The sequence below is a fragment of the Sus scrofa genome, chromosome 14 (assembly GCF_054392235.1).
Source record: "Sus scrofa isolate SSC_HxYL_T2T_F1_AM1 chromosome 14, Sscrofa_HxYL_maternal_Yorkshire_Landrace_v2.0, whole genome shotgun sequence".
Lineage (NCBI taxonomy): Eukaryota > Metazoa > Chordata > Mammalia > Artiodactyla > Suidae > Sus > Sus scrofa.
The window spans coordinates 27,533,039-27,552,587 of NC_139396.1; the positions used below are offsets into that span (position 1 = coordinate 27,533,039).

The following is a 19,549-nucleotide window of genomic DNA, read 5'->3' on the forward strand; positions in this document are numbered from 1 at the left end:
CTTCTTCTTATTTTCTAAATGTTCTGAGTATATTAAGTTTATAATAAAAATTTTTATTTCATAAAAATAAAAAAACAATGCTTCCCAAATCACCACAGGAACAATTAGGTATAAGAGTTGGAGCATGTTGGGGCTGAGACAAGGGCAGGGGCATGGGCAGAGCCACACCAGAGGGCCCTGGGGGGTGGGGAGGGGCCAACAACTATCTCTGGCAACCAGCCAGTCCCAAGCAGTGGATCTGGGGCCACCACGGGCACTGAGAGCAGAAGGCTGGGCAGGGGCTCGCCTAGGCCAGCCTTGCGGCGTTCCAGGTCAGGTCAGACAAGAGATGGGGTAGCCTGGAGTTTGTGGGGAGCCTTTGGTGCCACACCCACAGGGAGATCGCCTTGCTGCTGTGACCCAGCCTCTGCCTGGCCCCTGGTCACTGTCAGGAGAGTCCTCAAGGGCACAGTGCCCTCAGTGAGAGGGAGGACTCAGCTTCCCCCCCTAAGAAGAGCAGGCAGTGGTGTTTGACGTCCCTGTCACCACCTCCTCAGCCCCCTCCCGCTGTCCCACCTTCCCCGATCTATTTGGTCTGTGGGAGCAGGGCCCACCACACAGCATCATGGCAGCAATCACAAAACAAGAAACTTTAATGGAAATTGAGAGGAGGTGAGAGGAAGGAGCAGGACAGGGTCTTGCCTGTGTCATCCCCCCAAGCCAAGCCTGGGCAGTGTCCTGATGACACCCCCTCTGCATACTTCACAGCTCTCTGACAAGAGGGCCAGATGTCAGTGGCCCCTCATCCAGCATGCCTGCAGTGCGCAGGGCCGCCCCGGAGCCCGGGAGGATGTGGATGGTGTAAGCAGAGCTCGGGCACAGGTGAGACAGCAGGAGATGAGGCAGCAAAAGAAGGTGTTGCTTAAGCCAGAGTGATTTCCGAGGTCCCCCAAGGAAAGTCTGTTTGTCTCCTGGGATGGGGGGCAGGGGTTGGAGGGAGACAACTACCCCCAGTGCGGGTCTGGTACCATGGAGAGGGACTCTGGGGCAGAGCAGGTGCCAGCCTGCAAGGGCCAGTGAAGCTTCGGTGGCACTGTGGTTGTTGGCATTAGGGCCTAGGTCAGGGACAGGGAACGGGGTGCCCTGCTTGTGCCCAGAGTGGTACTTGGGGCATTGACCCAAAGTCCCCAAGATCCTCAGTGCCGTTCTCTGCTGAAGCTGTGCACTGGTCTGCCTGCCTCCCACCCCTACCCCGGACACCTGGGGTCCCCCTATTTAGCGTCCTGCAATGTCCCCACAGCCACCTTCACTGCTTGGAACACAGCCCAGTCCATCTAGGAGAAAGAGAGAGAACAAGGAGTTTACAGTCACATCCCTGGTCTCCCCCCACCCACCAAGAACACCCTTCCTGGGCCTGTGGGGGGACTCAGGCAGTACATCCAGGTTCCCAGCCAGGGTCACACTCACCTGGGCATAAAGCAGGCGGCAGTCAGGGGGCAGGCTGGGACCCTGGTGGCAGAGCTGAGTGGAGAGGGCAGAGGTCTCGGGGGACAGGAAGTGCTGAGTGATGCTCACTGTGCTTACCAGGCCCTGCACCTGTGCCAGAGATGGGGCGCGGGGTGGGGGGGGGTGTCTCTGTGTCAGCAGAGACCCAGGATGACATGGCCTGCCCCTCTCATCGCTGAGATCTGTTTCCCATAATGACCCCCGCCCAGCTCTCAGAGAGCAGAGGCCCTGATTCCAGCACCAGGCACCCCAAAGTGTGTGGCCAAAACCCAGCCCAGGGGATGCCAGAGATACAGGCAGAACCAGCACAAAGCCCAAAGCCCAACTGGCTTGACGACTTCAAGATCACTCCGTTTCTCTTCACTACAATGGAGATGTGACTGCCTGCCCTCCCCAGCAGTACAACAGGCCCGGGAAGGCTTCTGAGATTCTGAGCTCTGCAGATCCCCGCCCCACGCTGGGGAAGCACCTGATGGGGAGCCCCGGCAGGCACCAGCACGGCCTCTCCAGGAGCTTGCAGCAGAGTCCAGCAGCTCACGCCCCACTCTTCCCGCAGGCGCCGCCGCAGCCTGGCATCCAGGTAGCAGCTGCCCGGGGTGCCAGGCTCCAAGTTTCCTGCCCCAGCCGGGCACACCTTTAAGAAGAGAAGGGGGAATGAGCAAAGGGGGAGGGCTAGGGCAGGGGTACAGGAAGGTGTGGCCTCGGCTGCCCCAAGGCCAGAGCACAGGAAAGAGCTGAGGTGGGCGGTCGAGTCTCAAGGGCAGGCAGGCTGGGAGGCCATAGGGAGAGAAAGGGGCAGGGTGGCAAGGGGCTGGGGGCTGCTCAGGTTGGCAGAACAGAGATTTGGCTGAAAGGAGCTTAGAGGAAAGGATTAAGGGCTCTGACTGGGGGTCTAAATCCCTGCTCTTTCTGGGCCGGATGCCACGGTGCGGGGGGGCGAGGGGGGTCTTTTTTTTTTTTTTTTCTTTTTTCTTTTTAGGGCTGCACCTGGGACATATGGAAGTTCCCAGGCTAAGGGTCTGGTCGGGGTTACAGCCGCTGGCCTACGCCACAGCCACACCAACACCAGATCTGAGCTGCGTCTACAACCTATACCACAGCTCATGGCAATGCCGGATACCTAACCCACTGAGTGAGGCCAGGGATCAAACCCGCATCCTCATGGATACTAGTCAGATTCGTTTCCGCTGAGCCACAGTGGGAACTCCCTGGGCTGGATGCCTTGATAGCTTCTGTGTCCCTCGACCTGAGCCCTCTGTTCCCTCCTTCAAAGCTACCCCTTTGTCCAAGGTTCTGTATAATTCCAACTCATAAACCATCTCCACCAGGAGCTTTTTTAATTTTTTTTTTTTTTTTTTTTTTTTTAGGGCTGCACCCGTGGCATATGGAAGTTTCCAGGCTAGGGGTCAAATCAGAGCTGTAGCCACTGGCCTATACCACAGCCACAGCAACTTGTGATCCGAGCTGCATCTGCAGCCTACACCACAGCTCATGGCAACGCTGGATCCTTAACTCACTGAGTGAGGCCAGGGACTGAACCCGTGTCCTCATGGATACTAGTTCTTAACCCGCTGAGTCGTGATGGGAACTCCCCACCAGGAGCTCTTAACCTGTGGAGTCCTGTGAATGCCCTGAACTATGTGCTAAATGGTAGGTGAGTAGGTAGCTTTGTGTCTCTGGGAAGACAATCCGAAGCATTCAACAGATTCTTCAAAGACCCCAGATCCAAGAAAGGCACGGCCACACAGAAGTTCTGATTTGGGGGGGTGGATGGGCTTGACAGTCCAGGCCAAGGCCTCGAAAGCAGGCACAGCTTTGGGAGCCTTTACCAACCCACCCAGAACAGGGAGCTCTTTGGGCAGATGGGGGACTTGTGGAGGCCAGGGCCCAGATGACACCTGCATTGTGCTCCAGCTGGCTCCCAGCTCCACCTACCCTTTCAGCAGGTTACCCCCTGGTGTTAGGGCTCAGGCCTCAAGATTGTGCCACGGGGAGAGAGGAGGCGAGTGAATCAGGTTGGACCCTAGGGTAACCTCAGGCAGGTGCCAAGGATGTCCAACCTGGAACTGGAGCAGTATTTCCCAGGCCACCCAGGGAGAAGAATATGCCCCCCAGAGTTTCCCCATGAATCACTGGGTTTGGCCATCTGGGACTGCTCACAGCCAACCACACCCAGACCAGACAAGGCCATCTGTGTATGTCAGCATCCCAGCACCTGTGGGCATCTGCAGAGCTGGGTGAGTCTGTCCACATATCTGCATCTCTCCTGGGCACCCACACATTCCTGTGCCTGAGCAGGGGTGACTCCTGGTGGACATCTCTCCCCAAGAACAGCCAGGGCTCAGCGGGACTTTGGAACCATGGCGCCTCCCCCGCTCCAGAGCTTCCTGACTCCTGCTCACCCCTCCTCTTCTCCTTCTCTGCCCCCTCCTGGTGCTGTCTCTCCCTCTACCTACCATGATGCCCCCCTCAGCTTTTACTTCCTAGGACCTCAAAGAGAACCTCCAGGTGAGGTGCAGATGCCCAGAGGAGGTTCTCAGGTGAGCTTCTGGTTGCCCCCTGCCAGCACCCCGCCCCCCACGCCCCCCCTCCACAGGAGCCCATGAAGGGAAGGCTGCCTGCCCCCAAGTAAAGCCACACGGGCTGGGAACAGCCACAAGCTCAGGTCCCAACTTTAGCACCCAGCCTCAGTGTTTTTATCTTCAAAATGGGAAAGCAGCAGTACCAATTGCACAGCCTAGTTGTGACAATTAACATGGATAATGGACCCAAGGCCCTCAGCACAGTGCCCAGCCTATGGCAATTCTTATTTCATCTCTAGGTCTGCCTAGGCCCCCTGCTCTTTCCTTTTTTTTCCCCCTTCTTCTTCTTCTTCTTTTTTTTTTTTCAGGGCCGTACCTGCAGCATATGGAAGTTTCCAGACTAGGGGTCAAATCGGAGCTGCATCTGCGACCTACACCACAGCTCACAGCAACACCAGATCTTTAACACACTGAGCGAGGCTAGGAATCAAACACTTATCCTCATGGATACCAGTCGGGTTCTTAACCTGCTGAGCCACAATGGGAACTCCACACTCTGCTCTTTCTATGCACCCCACCACATGCTTCTCACAAGGGCCCAGTCGACCTTCCCTGCACCTGTTGAGTCCAGCTCACCTGAGGCGGGGAGCGAGCACACGGGGCACACATACAGAGGGAGAGCTTCTGGGGCTGGGAGGGGAAGGGGAGGGCTCCCAGCTCCCTCCTCACCATCTGGAGAAAGCGGCGGATGCGCTGGGTGTCCTGTGCCCGGAACACATGCCACACGGTGCTGACCTGGCTGCCTGGAGACCAGAGTCCCTCCCCATCCAGGCCTGAGAGGAAGTCTGGAGGGAGAAAGACGGCTCAGGAGGGCCGGGGGCCCACAGACAGCACCTCGCGTCTGGAGCTCATGCCCACCCCTGCTTACAGCCAAGGACGCACCTTTCTGTGCCCGGTGCCAGGTGGGCAGTGGGGCTTCAGCACGTACCAGGACACTGACCAGGTCAGTCACCTCCACACAGAGGTTCTTGGTCCCCAGATGCCCACAGTGTGGGCTCACACCTGCATGGAGGTAGAGAAAGAACAGCTGGGAAGGGGCCCCATGACCTTGGCACAGATGCACACATACTGATGCCAGGGAGGGAGTGGACACTGGGTAAGAGTAGAATGGACACTTACCATAGGCTGCCCATAGCTGGGGCACCAGTGGGCGCAGGCCAGGGCCCGGTGGGAGGTAGGAAGCCAGGTTGAGTTTCCCATGGTGGGCACAGTACTCCGGGAGTGGCAGGCTGGCAGCCAGGTTCTCCACCCTGTGTATGTGGGGGAGGGGGCAAGCCCAGCAGGCTCAACCCAGGTACCAGAGACCCCGTCAAAGCCCCTGAGACTATGGTAACTCCCCCGGGCAAGCACAGAGCATTGAGGCTCACAGCACCAAGGAGGCAAGGAAGGGGGGCCCGGACTGTCCTTGGTACCACACACCTGCTGGCGTCCTCGTCCCCAAGAGCTCTGTGCAGCAACAAGACCGAGCCCTCGTCTGACTTTGGGCGAGCTAGGGGAGGAGACAGAAAGGCCATTGGCCCAGGGAGGAACCACCTTGGTCCAGAGGCCCCTACTCCTCTGTCAGTGACCCAGTCCAGCTTCTGCATTGGGCTCTGCTTCCAGCTGCCCCAGGGCCACCCTGGGACTCCACTGCCCCCGGCTCCAGCTCCCAGCTCCTCCTCTATCCACGTCAGGGATGCTTACTCTCAGGCCGGGAGAATCCCTCCCAGAATGCTGTGCTGCCCAGGCTCGTGGACTGGGGAGGCCCGAGGGGAGTGAGGGCGTGCACTTGGCCTCCAAGTGCCCCAAGAGCTTCTGTCTCCCACAGGTGGCTTTGCAGTGTCTTCTGAATCCCTGACACCAACACGGGCTGTCATGGAGAAAGGGGGACACAAGGAGAATGGATGGGGTACCCAACACCGCCAGACTGGAGCATGTTGTAGGGGCACCAGGACAGCGCAGGGACAGGCCGTGTTTTTTCCTCTGAGGGACAGACCATGTCTGCCTGGGCTACGGGACCCGGGAGCGCGGAGGAGAAGAGTCTCACCTGGCCCTGCCTCCAGTGCTCCTGGAAGAGATGGAAGCCTCTCTGAGGCCTGGGTTCCTGCAGCCACAGCAAAGGCCCGGGAGGAGGCAGCCGGAGCCGCACTGGTGAGAGAGGCAGGCCCAGGCCCTTGCGCAGGCCCGGCCCCCCTCGCAGCCCCGGCCCCAGGGCTTTCTCCTGTATCTTCCGTTCCACTACCTGCGCGATGATGCTGTCCAGGATGTTGGTGATGCGGTCGTCCTGCAGGGAGGGAGCGAGGGAGGGGCAGGAGGGCTCAGGACCCATCTGACCCTGTAGGGAAGGCTGGCCCAGCCTCCGCTCCAGACCCCAACCCTCCCTTTGCTCACGCTGGGCAGGGCCGGAGTGACAGGGGCAAAGGCCATGTGTATCCGTTCATGCCCCAAGCAGAGTTTGACAGCAGTGGAGGCCAGCAGTTCACATAGAGAGGGACAAGGCAAGGGCCCTCGGCCAGCACGGTCCTCTGCCGGGGTCTCTGTGGAGTCCGGGGTCTCTGTTAGGGAGGAGAGCGGTGAGGAGCTTCACCTTTCTCCTGAGGCTCCGTTGCCCACGTGCTCGTCCCTCATCTCCTGGCTGAGTCTGCTCTGTCCTCACTGGCATAGCCCATCTCAGCTCTGCTCTGGGTATGCTCGCCTCCCATCGGCTTTGCTGCCAGCTTCTCCAGGACATCTCCAAAGGAGGGGCTCAGAACGGGGGGCTGCCTGGAGAAGGGTTAGGAGGCTTGGCCTAGATTTTATTTAGATTTATTTTCTTTGGAATGAGTTGGGGGGTGGCTAAAGCAATTCCAGTCTCTCCTGGGGACCCCAACCTGGCCCAGCCTCTCCCGCATAGTCTGAGCGAGGGGCAGGGAGCTGCTCACCTTCTTTGATGTCCTTGGTCCTGTTGGTATCCCCGTTGCAGGAAGGTTGTGGAGTTGGGGGAGTTTTCTCTGTCGGCTCCTTCTGTTAAATACACCCCCCAATCCAACCAGAAATTTAAAAATGGCAGGTGCAACTCAGTACAATTCAACACACAAGTATTAACAGTGAACTCTTGCAAGTCCCAAAATCATGTTTATAAGGAGCAAAATGTCACATTACGTGGAAAAACATTGGCCATGGACCTTATGTACAGAGTACGATCTGAAGTATACTTAGGAGTTTCCGTTGTGGTGCAACGGAAACAAATCTGACTAGGAACCAGTGGCTACAGCTCCGATTCGACCCCTAGCCTGAGAAACTCCATATGCCACGGCTGCAGCTCTAAAAAGGCAAATAAATAAATAAATAAAGTATACTTAAAAGGGACTGCAGGAGTTCCCATCGTGGCGCAGTGGTTAACGAATCCGACTAGGAACCACGAGGTTGCGGGTTCGGTCCCTGCCATTGCTCAGTGGGTTAACGATCCGGCATTGCTGTGAGCTGTGGTGTAGATTGAAGAAACAGCTTGGATATGGCATTGCTGCGGCTGTGGCCTAGGCCAGCAGCTACAGCTCTGATTAGACCCCTAGCCTGGGAACCTCCATATGCCGCTGGAGTGGCCCAAGAAATAGCAAAAAAAAAAAAGACAAAAAAAAAAAAAAAAGGGGGGGGGGACTGCAATAAATATATAGGCAAAAGACTGGAAAGAAATATGCCAAAATGTGGAGTTCCCATCGTGGCTCAGTGGTTAACAAATCCGACCAGGAACCATGAGGTTGTAGGTTCGATCCCTGGCCTCACTCAGTGGGTTAAGGATCCGGCATTACCATGAACTGTGGTGTAGGTTGAAGAAACAGCTCGGATCTGGCATTGCTGCGGCTGTGGCGTAGGCCAGCAGCTACAGCTCTGATTAGACCCCTAGCCTGGGAACCTCCATGTGCCATGGGTGCAGCCCTAGAAAAGGTAAAAAATAAAAGAAATATGTCAAAATGATAATGGTGGCATTATAGGCCATTGCTGTTTTTCTTCCTTACTCTTTTATTATTTTTTTGGCAGCACCCATGGCATGTGGAAGTTCCTGGGCCAGGGCTCGAACCCTCGCCATAGCTATAACCAGAGCCACAGCAGTGACCACACTAGATCCTTAACCACTGCACCATGAGGGAGCACTTTTCTTCCTTATTCTTGTCTGTATTTTCCAAATTTTCCACAGTGGGACAGTTCACAGTGTCTGACACTTGAAAGGCAGTCAATAAACAATTTCTTGAATAAAAGCTTTTTATCATAAAAGCATGAACTTCATTAAAAAAAAAAAACTTAGTAAGATGCATACTGAGCACATGCTCTGTGTCAGGTGCGGGAATACTGAGAATGTGGGCCAACAATTTGCGGGCAGGAATCAGTGTCTGGTGAGTAGAGAGATATGACTTCCAGCCAGCAGCTCTAGCAAGATGCTGGAATGGGAGCTCCCTCCGTGGGTCAGCAGTTAACAAACCCGACTAAGATCTATAAGGTTGCGAGTTCTATCTCTGGCCTCACTCAGTGGGTTAAGGATCCAGCGTTGTGGTGAGCTGTGTAGGTCGAAGACGTGGCTCAGATCCCACATTGCTGTGGCTGTGGCATAGGTCAGCAGCTGTCGCTCTGATTCGACTCCTAGCCTAAGAACTTCCATATGCCTCATGTATGGCCCTAAAATAGAAAAAAAAAAAAAAAAAGATGCTGGAATGTGCACAAAAAGGGTGGGAGCTCTGGGCAGGCAGAGTGAGAACTTCTGCTGGGCAGGATGAGGAGAGGTGGGGCAGACGCTAGAGCTCACTCCATGGACCCTCAGCCCCAGGGGAAGGCAAAAAGTAGCCTGGTTTCACCCAACTTCCATGTCCCTCTTCATTCCCATCAAAGGCAAAGGAACAGAAGTTCCCGCTATGGTACAATGAGATCAGTGGCATCTTGGAAGAGCTGGGGTGCAGGTTCAATCCCCGGCTGGGCACAATAGGCTAAGTATCCAGTGATGCCACACCTACAGCTTAGGTTGCAACTACAGCTCAGATCTGATCCCTGACCTGGGAACTCCATATGCCTCGGGCAGCCCCCCAAAAGAAACAAAAACCAAAGCAGAGGACCAAACCCTGCTAAGGTCAGTCATTTGCAGTCACACTGCCCTCTCCTGGGGCCCACTGGCTAGTGAGCCCTCCCGTGCCCCACTTCTTACCTGCTGGCCCCCATCCACAGGGGTCCATACCCGGGCCTCAGCTTTGCAGGGACAGTGCCCTCGAATGTCAAACTTGACCCAGACCTGGTGCATTGCCGTGCTCAGTTCTGCCAAAGCTGTGAGGGGGGAAGGGGAGATGGAATTTGCCAGTAAGAGCAGACAGGAGGCCACACCTATGCTGCTTGGCCTCACCGCCCAGGACAGCATAGGACCAGGCTGAGGGACATCCACATAGGAAGCTGGTCTCCCCTGGGACCTGCCCTCTGTCCATCCCACCCCGCAAGAGGGCTCACCCTGGCTGGAGACAAACTGGGTAAGCATCAGGGAGCAGGAACTGTGCCCAGCCTCCTGGGCACACTTCTCTGTGGACTGCTCCTGAGAGCCTGTGGGATAGGAAGGGAGAAGCTGCAGGTTAGGAAATCAAGGTAAACCAAGGTTAAGGTCAGGGAAGAAGAGCAAGGGCATGATATCTAAATCGGGGGCCTTGACAATCTATAAAACACAGGCTTTCCAGGAAACAGGTTCAGTAGTGACACAGGATCCTTTGCTTATAGAACAGGGAGCCTTTAATCTGCAGATGTGCATCGCAAGATGCAAGATGATCATGCAGAATACGGTGTTCCGAAAGGTTTCTGACCAGGGAACACCGGGAAATTTCAAGTGTTGAGATGGCAGGTTGAGCCAAGGGAGAGAAAGCTGAGAACCATGAAAAGAGCAGGACTTGGAATCGGAAGACCTGACTTTATTTATTTATTTATTTATTTATTTGGGGTTTTGATATATAACTTTATTAATGTTGAAAAGTTGTAGTAAAATAAACATAACATCAAATTTGCCATTTTAATCTTATATATAATTCAGGGGCATTAATTACACTCACGATGTTCCATAGCATCATGAGCCAGCAGACCTGACTTTAAACCCTGGACCCAACATTTACCGGCTGCATGACCTTGGACAAGTCACTTAACTTCTCTGAGTTTTCCGTATTTAGCAATTGGAGGCAATAATACCCACCTCACCATGTTGTAAGGTTTAAAAAGGTGCAAGCTGAGCAAAGTGAGAAGCAGAGAGGAGGCACCTGACTTCTTCTAAGGGTGGACAAGAACAGGGCATGGCTCCCTGATCTGGGAGAGGGAAAGGCCTGCTCTAAGGGGCAGTGAGCAGTGGTGGCTGAGCCCAGGGCTGGGGAGGGAGGCTTTCTTGGGGAGAGGCAGCCAAGAAATGGCCATAAACTTCAGAGCAGCCCTTCCGAGGGCCCCAGCTCTCTCCCTACCTGCTTTCTCCCTGGCCTTCCCAGCACCCGCCACGCGACCACAGGCCACACAGAGACGGTGGCTGCAGCGGGGACATCGCCAGTGGGTGTTGAAGAGTCCATGGTGGCAGCGGCTGCAGCAGCGCAGGATACCTGGGTTGTCCTCTGTCCCGGCTGGCCCTTGGCCTGCTGACCGTGGGAGAGAACAGGGTCAGAGGGACCTCAGGCCAGTGGCCTCATGTGGGAGGGCTCTAGGCTGGGATGGACAGAAATAGGAGAGGTTTCCACTGAGGGGGGCGCTGCCCCAGAAAAGAGACAGGCCCCTCATAGCCACCTCCACTTCCTGGTCAGCCGCCCTGCAGCGCCCTCATCTCTGGCCAACCCTCCCAAGACCATGCAGGCTGCACCTCCCCAGAGCCTGCCCCAGGGTTTCCCAATCCACTCTCAACACAGCCCTTCACCCACTCCCTCCCTTCCTCCCTCCCTCCCAAGTGGTGTTTCCTCAGGGAACCCTGGATCTCAGAAGTGGAAGCCTCAACAGGCTGCTCCCTTCCCCCGAGTCTCACCCTAAGCATGGTTGGTAAGTGGGAGGACGCCAGTGAGCGCACGCTCATTTACTCATTCAACAAACACTTGTCCCATCCCAAGCTGGGTGCTGAGGATTCAGAGCTGCTCAAGACCTGATGCTTTCCCTCCCAGCACTCACATCGCAAGGGGGGAGATGGACCCATAAGCATGGCGGTGATCAGGGCATCCCCGGGGTGGATGCTGGAGTGGGATGGAAGGATGAGGGTGGGGACAGCCACACAAATGGGCCCTGAGTGATGAGTAAGTTTTCATTCATCAGGTAGGAAGGGAGGGGAAGGGCATTCCAGACAGAGGGAACAGAGGGTGCCAAGGCCCAAGAGGGTGGAGCAGCTCGAGTGAGCCAGTGATGCGGTGCGCCGGGAATCCAGGCGGAGGGAGTGGCAGAGTGGACAGGGGCTGGCTGTGAAGAGGGAAGGGGTGGACTTTCTGGGACAAGAGCGAGCCACCAGCAGGCTCTACCTAGGGAGGGATAGGACCGCAGGTGTGTGTTTTCCACCATTTTCAGGAAGGGACACAGGAGGGAGAGCCTGGAGCTAGATGGACTAGCCGATCACCTGGCCTCCATCGGCCTCTAACCTCAGCCCCAATCCTAACAGCCCCCCAGGGCCCGAGAGCCAGCCACCCCAGAAGCCTTCCAAAAGCCGGCGGGAGCTCCCCCACCTCCAGCTGCTCTTGCAGACACACTGGCACTCAGTCTTGTTTCCCTAACAAGCCCAAAGCTCTTAGAGAGTTGGGCCAGACCAGGTTTTACACCTTCACAACATCCCCCGCCCAGGCCAGAAACTTCGGAATACAAGTTGACTCAGAGCCTGAGCTGGGAACAAGCACAAAGCAGGGCAGCAGCTCTCCTGAGCTGGCAAGCCTGAGGCAGGACTAAGGGCGGTGGGAGGGCCCGTGCTCCTTGTGAAAGCACGGACACAGGCCTGGCCCTTCTGGGGTCCTGAAGGCCCGGTGGCTCCTGCTCACCTTCCCGCTGGGCCCAGGCCAGGGCCTCCCGCTCCCTCCGCAGCAGGCGGCACAGTCGGTCTCCCAGAGCACTGAGCAGGTGCTTGGCGAGGCCCACGCTGAGCCCGGCCTCCAGGCCAGACCCTCCTCCCTCTGCAGAGCTGGCGTCTTCGTCCTGCTGTGGCTCCCCCCCAGGAGGCAATCTGCAGGCAGGGCAGAGGAAGGTGAGGGGGGGACCCCCACTGGGGGGATGATGCTGGAGCCATCCAGGGGCAGTGGCTCACCTGGGCACAGGCTGGGCATGGCAGGACAGCCCTCCTGCCTCACCAACTGCCCGGGCACAGCTTTGGCACTGGGTGACGCCTGCTGGGGGAGCTGTGCCAGGTGTGTCCTGAAGCCCAGGGTCCTGGAGGCTGGCACTGCCATCTCGGGGTCCTGAAGGGACAACACAGCTGGTCAGGAGTCTGGGCTTTGGGAGTTCCCATCGTGGCTCAGCGGGCTACAAATCCAACTAGTATCCATGAAGATGCGGGTTCAATCCCTGGCCTTGCTCGGTGGGTTAAGGATCTGGCGTTGCTACGAGCTGTAGCACACGTCACAGACACGGCTGTGGCTGTGGTGTAGGCTGGCAGCTGCAGCTCTGATAGACCCCTAGCCTGCGAACCTCCATATGCCTTGGGTACGGTCCTAAAAAGCAAAAAAAAAAAAAAAAAAAAAAAAGTCTGGGCTTCCTGGGCTTCCGCTAGCCCAGGCCCTGCCTTAGTACCCAGTTCGTCCCCAGGCAGAGCCAACCCAGCCCCTAGGTCCCAGTCTTTGAGGCCTGATTTGGAACAAGCCAAAGGCAGCCCAAAACTTCACAAAGGCTGAACAGGAGCCTGAGAATGCCCTGACATGGACTGACGGGCCGAGAGGAGGACTCTGCTATGTTGGGCCTCAGGTTGGGGCAGCTGGGGCGCAGGATCCAGTTGGTATAGACTTGGGCTAGCTCTGCTTTGCGCTCAGTGATACTGTTGGCTTAGTGACAGCGTGAAGAGACAATCCCGACATGGACGGAGGGCACTGGAAGGTGAGAAGGCCGGAGAGTTTCAACACAGGCCACAGGTGCAGTAACCCAAGAAGGCGGAGGGACCCACAGCTTCCCGGTGCAGGCAGAGGCCCGGGAGAGCAGAGACAGACCCACGCCAGGTGCAGGGGTGCCTGGGCAAGGCCAGCAAAGGGCCTGGTCCAGGCCCAGCAATCCAGGAGGCCAAGAAACTGAGATGATCCTGAAGAACTGAGACTGGGCCTGGCAGTGCCAGAAACTTCCGTGAAGGACACAGCGTGACAGAGGTCCAGGACATGCCCAAGTCCTAACACTGGCAGAGTCCAAACTGAGTTTCCATGGTCCAGTCGGCCCAGCGAATTGCTGTTCGTTCCTGAGGTCCTTCAGGAGAAGCAGTCCCCCCTCCCCCAGACAGGGGATTTGTGGCACAAATAATCACAAAGGTGACTGTTCACTGAGTCCTTACTAAGGGCGCCAAAGGTGAGTGATATCATTGCATCTTGGCCGCCATCTCTTTGAGGCAGGTGCTGTCTTTATCCCCACTTTGTAGATGAATAAACTGTAGCCCAGAGAGGTGAAGTAACTAGCCCAAGGTCACACAGCACCACATCAGCAAAGTCAGGACCCAGGCACTCTGACTCCAGAATCCACACACTGGACACTGTCATTATACCATTACCAACACGCCATGGCTTGGGAGGAGGCAGATGAGAAGAGAAGTCACTTGCTGGAAGGCTCTGGCCTATAGATGCTAAGGAACTTCCAGAGAGCTATTCCATCCAGGTGGGCAATCAGATAGCTGGGTGTGACCCACTTGTAAAGGACCTACTGACACCCCCCCCCCTTCTGCAAAAGCCCCAACCCCAAACCCTCACGGGCTAGGCGCCTGCAGCCCCTCCCCTGCTCCCTTACCTGTGGGGTCATCATGCTGTTTTGCCTCCGCCTCATTCCCAAATGACGAGTCCAGCCCCTCCTGCCAGCCTCTGGCCCCCTGCCCCACGCTGCCTGGGAAGGGATCCGGCGGGCGCTTGGCGGCTGGGCTGTCCACTGCTCCCTGGACCCCAGGGCTGCTTGCCCTCTTGAGGGCCCGCAGCTGGGTAGCTGGGCTCTCTTCCTCCCCAAGGCAGCTGTCTGGGCAGCCAAACTGCTCAGAGTGTCGTGTGAGCCACGTCTTCTTCAGCTTGGTGTGATGGCTGGGCAGGCAGGCCCTGGGACCAGGGGCCTTGCTGGCTTCCTCACTGGATTCATTTGGCCCACCAGAGCCTCGCTCCAGGTCCTCCTGGCACTTCCCACAAGGGTCAAGACCTCCATCTCCAGCTGGTGGGTGAGATGAGCAACAGCCCACCCGGGGGGTAGGAGGCCCAGGAGAGGGGCCCCTTGATGAGGCTGATGGCCCCAAGTGGTACCCAAGGCTCCCACCTCCTGGTACAGCCCAACCGTCGCCAAGAGTATGAACCAGGCCTGGGGAACAGGCGGGCCACGGGGTCCGGGGAACAGTGTCTGGATGACCCAGGAGAAGGGGGCAAAGATTCTGATGCCTGCTGACTCCTGTCTCTCCATCCCTCTGGTGGAAAGAAGGGCATCCCACCTCCCCAGTTCTCTGGGGATGCCCGCCAGCGGCTAAGCCCAGCGACCCAGGTTCTGCACTTGCCAGCGGCTCCTTTGCCAGCCTGAGAAGGCTTGGATCCTTGTGGTAAAAGCCCTAAAAAGAAGAGAAGGGATTAAGCCAGTGCTGACGTTGGTTCCCAGGGATTAAACGGACAAGCAGAACCAACAACCAGAAGGTATCCACCTATGTGGCTTTAAGGATTGTGAAAATACTGCAGAACACACCGGTTAATAGGCACTGGTCCCCTAACTGCTTCCCTCACAGCCCCCGATCCTTCCCCAGGATTTCTCAGACCTCTCCATAATCCAGCAGCTAAATGGTTAATGCCCGGCACAGTCAAAGGGCCTCCAGAATGTATTCAGGTGGGGTGGTGCCCTGTACCATAGTGGATTAAAAATATTTTTTGAGGAGTTCCTGTTGTGGCGCAGCGGTTAACGAATCCGACTAGGAACCATGAGGTTGCGGGTTCCATCCCTGGCCTTTCTCAGTGGGTTAAGGATCCGGCGTTGCCGTGAGCTGTGGTGAAGGTTGCAGATGCGGCTCAGATCCCGCATTGCTGTGGCTCTGGCGTAGGCCGGTGGTTACAGCTTCGATTCGACCCCTAGCCTGGGAACCTCCATATGCCGCGGAAGCGGCCCTAGAAAAGGCAAAAAGACAAAAAATATATATATACATATTTTTTGAGAACTATGTCTAGATACTTATATCGCAACAGAACAAAGGGAGGGGAAAAAATGTATACATGTAGGTGTAACTTGGTCCCCATGCTGTACAGCAGAAAAGATAAATAAAATAAAATTAATAATAATAATAATAATAGTATTTTACATTTCATCCCTGAGATGACCCTGCAGTTCACTTGCGGGGGAAGTGCCACAGACACAGGCCATGGGGCCACCTGAACATCTCACTCCCAGACAGAGGGCCTCATCTGCCCCTCCCCCTAGGACAAGACCACACATTCTGAGGCCCCAGTTCCCAGGGCCTCGTTCAGGGTGGACAATGGGTGAGTCAACTTCCGAAATGACCCAAAGACAGGGAGGCCTAATGAGATGGTTTTGCTCAGAAGAGGAGTTGCTTGGGGTTTACTGTGTCTGAGCCGAAGGTTCCGCCTCTGCCTGGCTAGCGCCTTATCTTTTCATTAAAATGGAAGATCAAAGTGGTTTAACCCTGGCAGGGTCACTGGGGGACCACTGAGGCCCCTTGCATAGCCTGAGCCCCAGGTACCCTCTCTGCTCCAACACTCACCTTGCTGCCTAAGTTGAAGGCGGAGGGCACTTTGGGCTGGCCCCCGGAGTATACCCAGGAGTGTGGGGTCAGGGGCCAGTCACATGGACGCTCTGGGGGCAGGCTGGACACTAGGTAGGGTGGCAAGCAGGTGGGCACCCAGAAGGGAGCTCGCTCTAGGATCTTGGTCTCCAGAAGGAAGGGGCAGTGCAAGGGCCGGAAGGCCACAGGGTCACTCTTGGCATGGCCACTGTTATGCTCGGGCATCAAGGGGCTGTAGTGAGGCGGGCACGCTGACCCGCAGAAAGCCAGTGGATGGGTAAGCATGGCCTCCTTCCAGCGCAGCTCCTCCTTGTTGCCCAGCCAGCTAGCCTTCCTCTCCCCATTCCGGGGGCCTTCGCCTTCCAGCAGTGGGAGTGTGTCCTTGGGGCTTGGGGGGAAGCCAGGGGGGAGACAGGATCCTGGGGTGCTTAGGAACCCCCTCCAGAAAGGAGCAGGCTCTCCCAGGCACAGCGCCGCAGGGCGCAGGCCATCTCGTGGTGGGGTATCCGGCTCCAGGCCCACGATGCCGTTCACAGGGGCTCTCTTCTCCCAGGCTGGGGTCTCCTTCAGGAAGATGGGCGTACTCTCCATCACTCTCCTGCCCTCATGGGGCTCTCCCAGAGGGGGTCCCTGGAGCATAATCACCAAAATATGAGCTTCTTAGGCCCAGACCCCAAGTACCCTACCACCTGGTACAGAGTGGGCACCACCCCCACAGCACCAAGGCACCCCATACCAGTAGGCAAGCCAACCTACAGCTGGGCTCCATCCTGCCTGTCCACATGAGACCCAAAGGGCCTGTCTGGCTGGCCTGCTCGAGTGTGGGGAGGTCACCCCTTCCCCCACATGCCCAGGACTTTAGAGCCCACCTGGGCCAGAGTCCCCCAAACAGAGACTGCTGTTTCTAGAATGACCTGGCCTGGCCTTGTTGAGCCTGGAACTGGTCACGAGCCATGGGGAGGGACACTGGGGCAAGAACCCCAAAGATGAGCCCTGTGGAAGGCACTGCACGGGGACACAAGAAGGATGGCTTCTGGCCCTGATCTAGTCACCTGCTGTGGGACCTTGGGCCAGTCATGTCACTCCTCTGGGCCTTCCTGCACACTTGTGTAAAACAGGGCGGGGGAAGGGGCAGTCTCAGAGGCCTCTTCCCACACTGCTGGCTGTGCTCCTGGGGGTGCTGCTCCCCCACCCCCAGCCCCAGCCCCACACGAGCTTGTTTGGGTGGGAAATGCTAACGGGCAGGCTGGTGTCACTGGAGTGAGCCACCACGCCGGGCCGCTGGCTGGAATTGCTCCCTACACCTGGGCGGCACCGAGTCTGCCTCTTCTCAGCGCTATAACAGTTTCTTGGCTTCTGAGGCAGAGCCCAGGATAACTGCTGGGGGCTGGGATCTCCAACTCTGCCGCCTAAGGAAGGAGTGAGCCAGCACAGGAGAGGGCTGTGAAGAGGCCTCCTCTGGGATAGGTCAAGATGCCCCAGTCCAGCCAGCAGTGCCAGGGCCGCTGGTGGACGCTGGTAACTGCAGCCGGGAGCGCGGGAAGGGGGGGCGAGGGGAGGAGGCGGGGAAAGCGGGCTGGGCCCCAGAGAGAGGCAAAGGAGGGAAAATTGAACCTGTGCGTGCAAAGGACCAGGGTGACAGGTGGCATCAGAGCCATGGCGCTCTCCCTGGGCGGCGGCGGCGGCACACTGGGTCAAGCCCCAGGAAGGAGGTGGGGGAACTCAGGGAGCCAGTGGCAGAGGGCGCTCAGGTTTTCTGGGGCCACTGCTCCAACGCGGTCCAGCCCCGACGGGCATCCTAACTTTCAGAGGTGTGGCCCAGCCCAGAGGAGCAAGAGGGGGCTCACTCCCTGCGTGCGGCGCGGGCTCGGCTCAGAAACGCGCTATTGCGGGCGTCCCCAGAAGGTGCGCTCCTGGCTCCGGTCTCAGCGCTTACCTGGGCTTCACTGGCCGGGCGTGGCGCGGGCGGCGACGGTCGTGGTGGCCGACGCCGGGCGCCCTCTCCCCATGGGCTGACTCCGGGGCCTCCCGGCTGGCTGGCAAGAACTCGTTCTCCGCCGTCGGCTCAGCGCGCTCGCGCTCTCTTTCCCCCGGGGTGGCGGGGGCGCTCTAGGGCCGCAGGTTGGAGGGGTCGGACTCCGGGATCTGCAGGATGCGGCACACGGCGCGGATCGGCCGCACCAGCTTCTGGGCCGAGGCCGTGGGTTGCGCCATGGGACGCCGAGACTCCGTGCTGCGCCGCGGGGAGGACCGGGCCGGGGCTAGGGAGCGGGTGCCCCCGGAGGGAGAGAGGGAGCCGGGCCGGGGGGAACTCGCGCCCCGGGTCGGAGATGACCGAGATGGGGGAAAGGCCGAGGGGCCGGGGGGAAGGGGTCGTGCCTGGAAGAGGGGCCGATCCCGCGACCCGGGAGAGAGGCACCAGCGGGGGCGCAACACGGCGCAGCGCGGCTAATGGAGGGAGAGCCCGGCGGAGAGCGCAGCAGGACCTCTGATCGCCATCGCCAGACGCGCAACTGAGAGTGGGGAAGCTGCTCCGCCGGTTTCCTCCTCCAGCACCCTGCGGGAAACAGGAGCCCGTGACTCGGCGGCCCCGCCTGGGCCTGCCCCCTCCCGGGCCCCGGGGGCTTCCGCCAACGCCCCGGCGATGCCACCGGCTGCGCACGGGGAGAATGAGCCCTTTGTTCCCCCCTCCCCCCCGCGGCACCCGGGCGCCTGCCGAGAGAGGCTCCCCCGGGGCAGCGTGCCAGCTTCCCAGCCGCCCCACCCTCCCGTGGGCCCGGCCCCGGAGCCTGGCAGGCGGGCAGCACCCCCACTATAGGTGCCAAGCCCGGGAACTGGAGCAAAGGGCGGGAGGGGCCGGACCAGGCCATGATGGGGTGGGGTGCCCCCTAGGGTGCCAGGACAGGGCGGGTGGGAGGGGGCAGTGCCAGAGCTGGCAGGGGCAGTCGCGTTCTCACGGGTCAGTGATGGGCGCTCTGACCCACGCCAGCCACCCTGTGCCTGCTGGACCACTGGCTCCTCCAGCTCTGGAACATGGGCACACCCACTGGCCCAGGTCTGCCCTGCCTGGTCCTCCTCTGGCCAAGCTGCTCTTCACCATTCCAGTCCAAAGCCCCCTCCCAGGGCAGTGTCCTTAGCAGGTCTAGAAGGGTCTAGGTTCGAGTCTGTCCCTGCTCTAAGGGCCTCGGTTTCACCAAGTGTCCAGAGAGGAGGTGGGACCAGATGTGCTCCATCACCTGCTCCCGCCCGGTGTTCTGGGGTCTCCCCCAAGCCATGCTCCTCCTGTTTCCAGGCCCAGGACTGGAGAGGAGCCCATGGGAGTGGCCCCTGGGAGGGAGCAGAGAGGAGGAGAGGAAATGGGAAAGCAGGGCACCCTCCACCCGAGGAAGCATCCTGGCTCCTCTGCGGGGGTGGTTCCAGAGCACAGACACAAACAGACAGATTCAAACACACACAGACAGATTCAGACACACACAGAAACCCACACGCCCAACAGGCGCTTCCCTTCCCCTCAGGCACCCACCTCCCAACCCACGACTCCCCTGCCTCCCAGAGGAAGCCTTCCTCCGACTGCCTTCACCTAGCCTGGGACAGAGGCAGCACCACCCCATCCACCCCCCTGTTC

At 58.3% G+C, this 19,549-nt stretch overlaps 1 protein-coding gene across 1 annotated transcript; it reads right to left on the minus strand.

Annotated features, from left to right (window-relative positions):
- Window positions 1-614: 614 nt before the first annotated feature.
- Window positions 615-18,713, minus strand: HR (HR lysine demethylase and nuclear receptor corepressor; the record flags this gene model as incomplete). Its single annotated transcript, NM_001083930.1, is given in 19 exon segments — window positions 615-1,313; window positions 1,447-1,575; window positions 1,955-2,119; window positions 4,737-4,852; window positions 4,950-5,069; window positions 5,187-5,317; window positions 5,487-5,556; window positions 5,751-5,916; window positions 6,094-6,330; window positions 6,438-6,601; window positions 6,968-7,049; window positions 9,217-9,332; window positions 9,510-9,599; window positions 10,493-10,660; window positions 12,026-12,207; window positions 12,289-12,439; window positions 13,959-14,748; window positions 15,904-16,554; window positions 17,861-18,713. Coding segments are annotated over 18 exon segments (3,552 nt in total). The 3' UTR covers window positions 615-1,250.
- Between the last annotated feature and the right edge of the window lie 836 nt (window positions 18,714-19,549).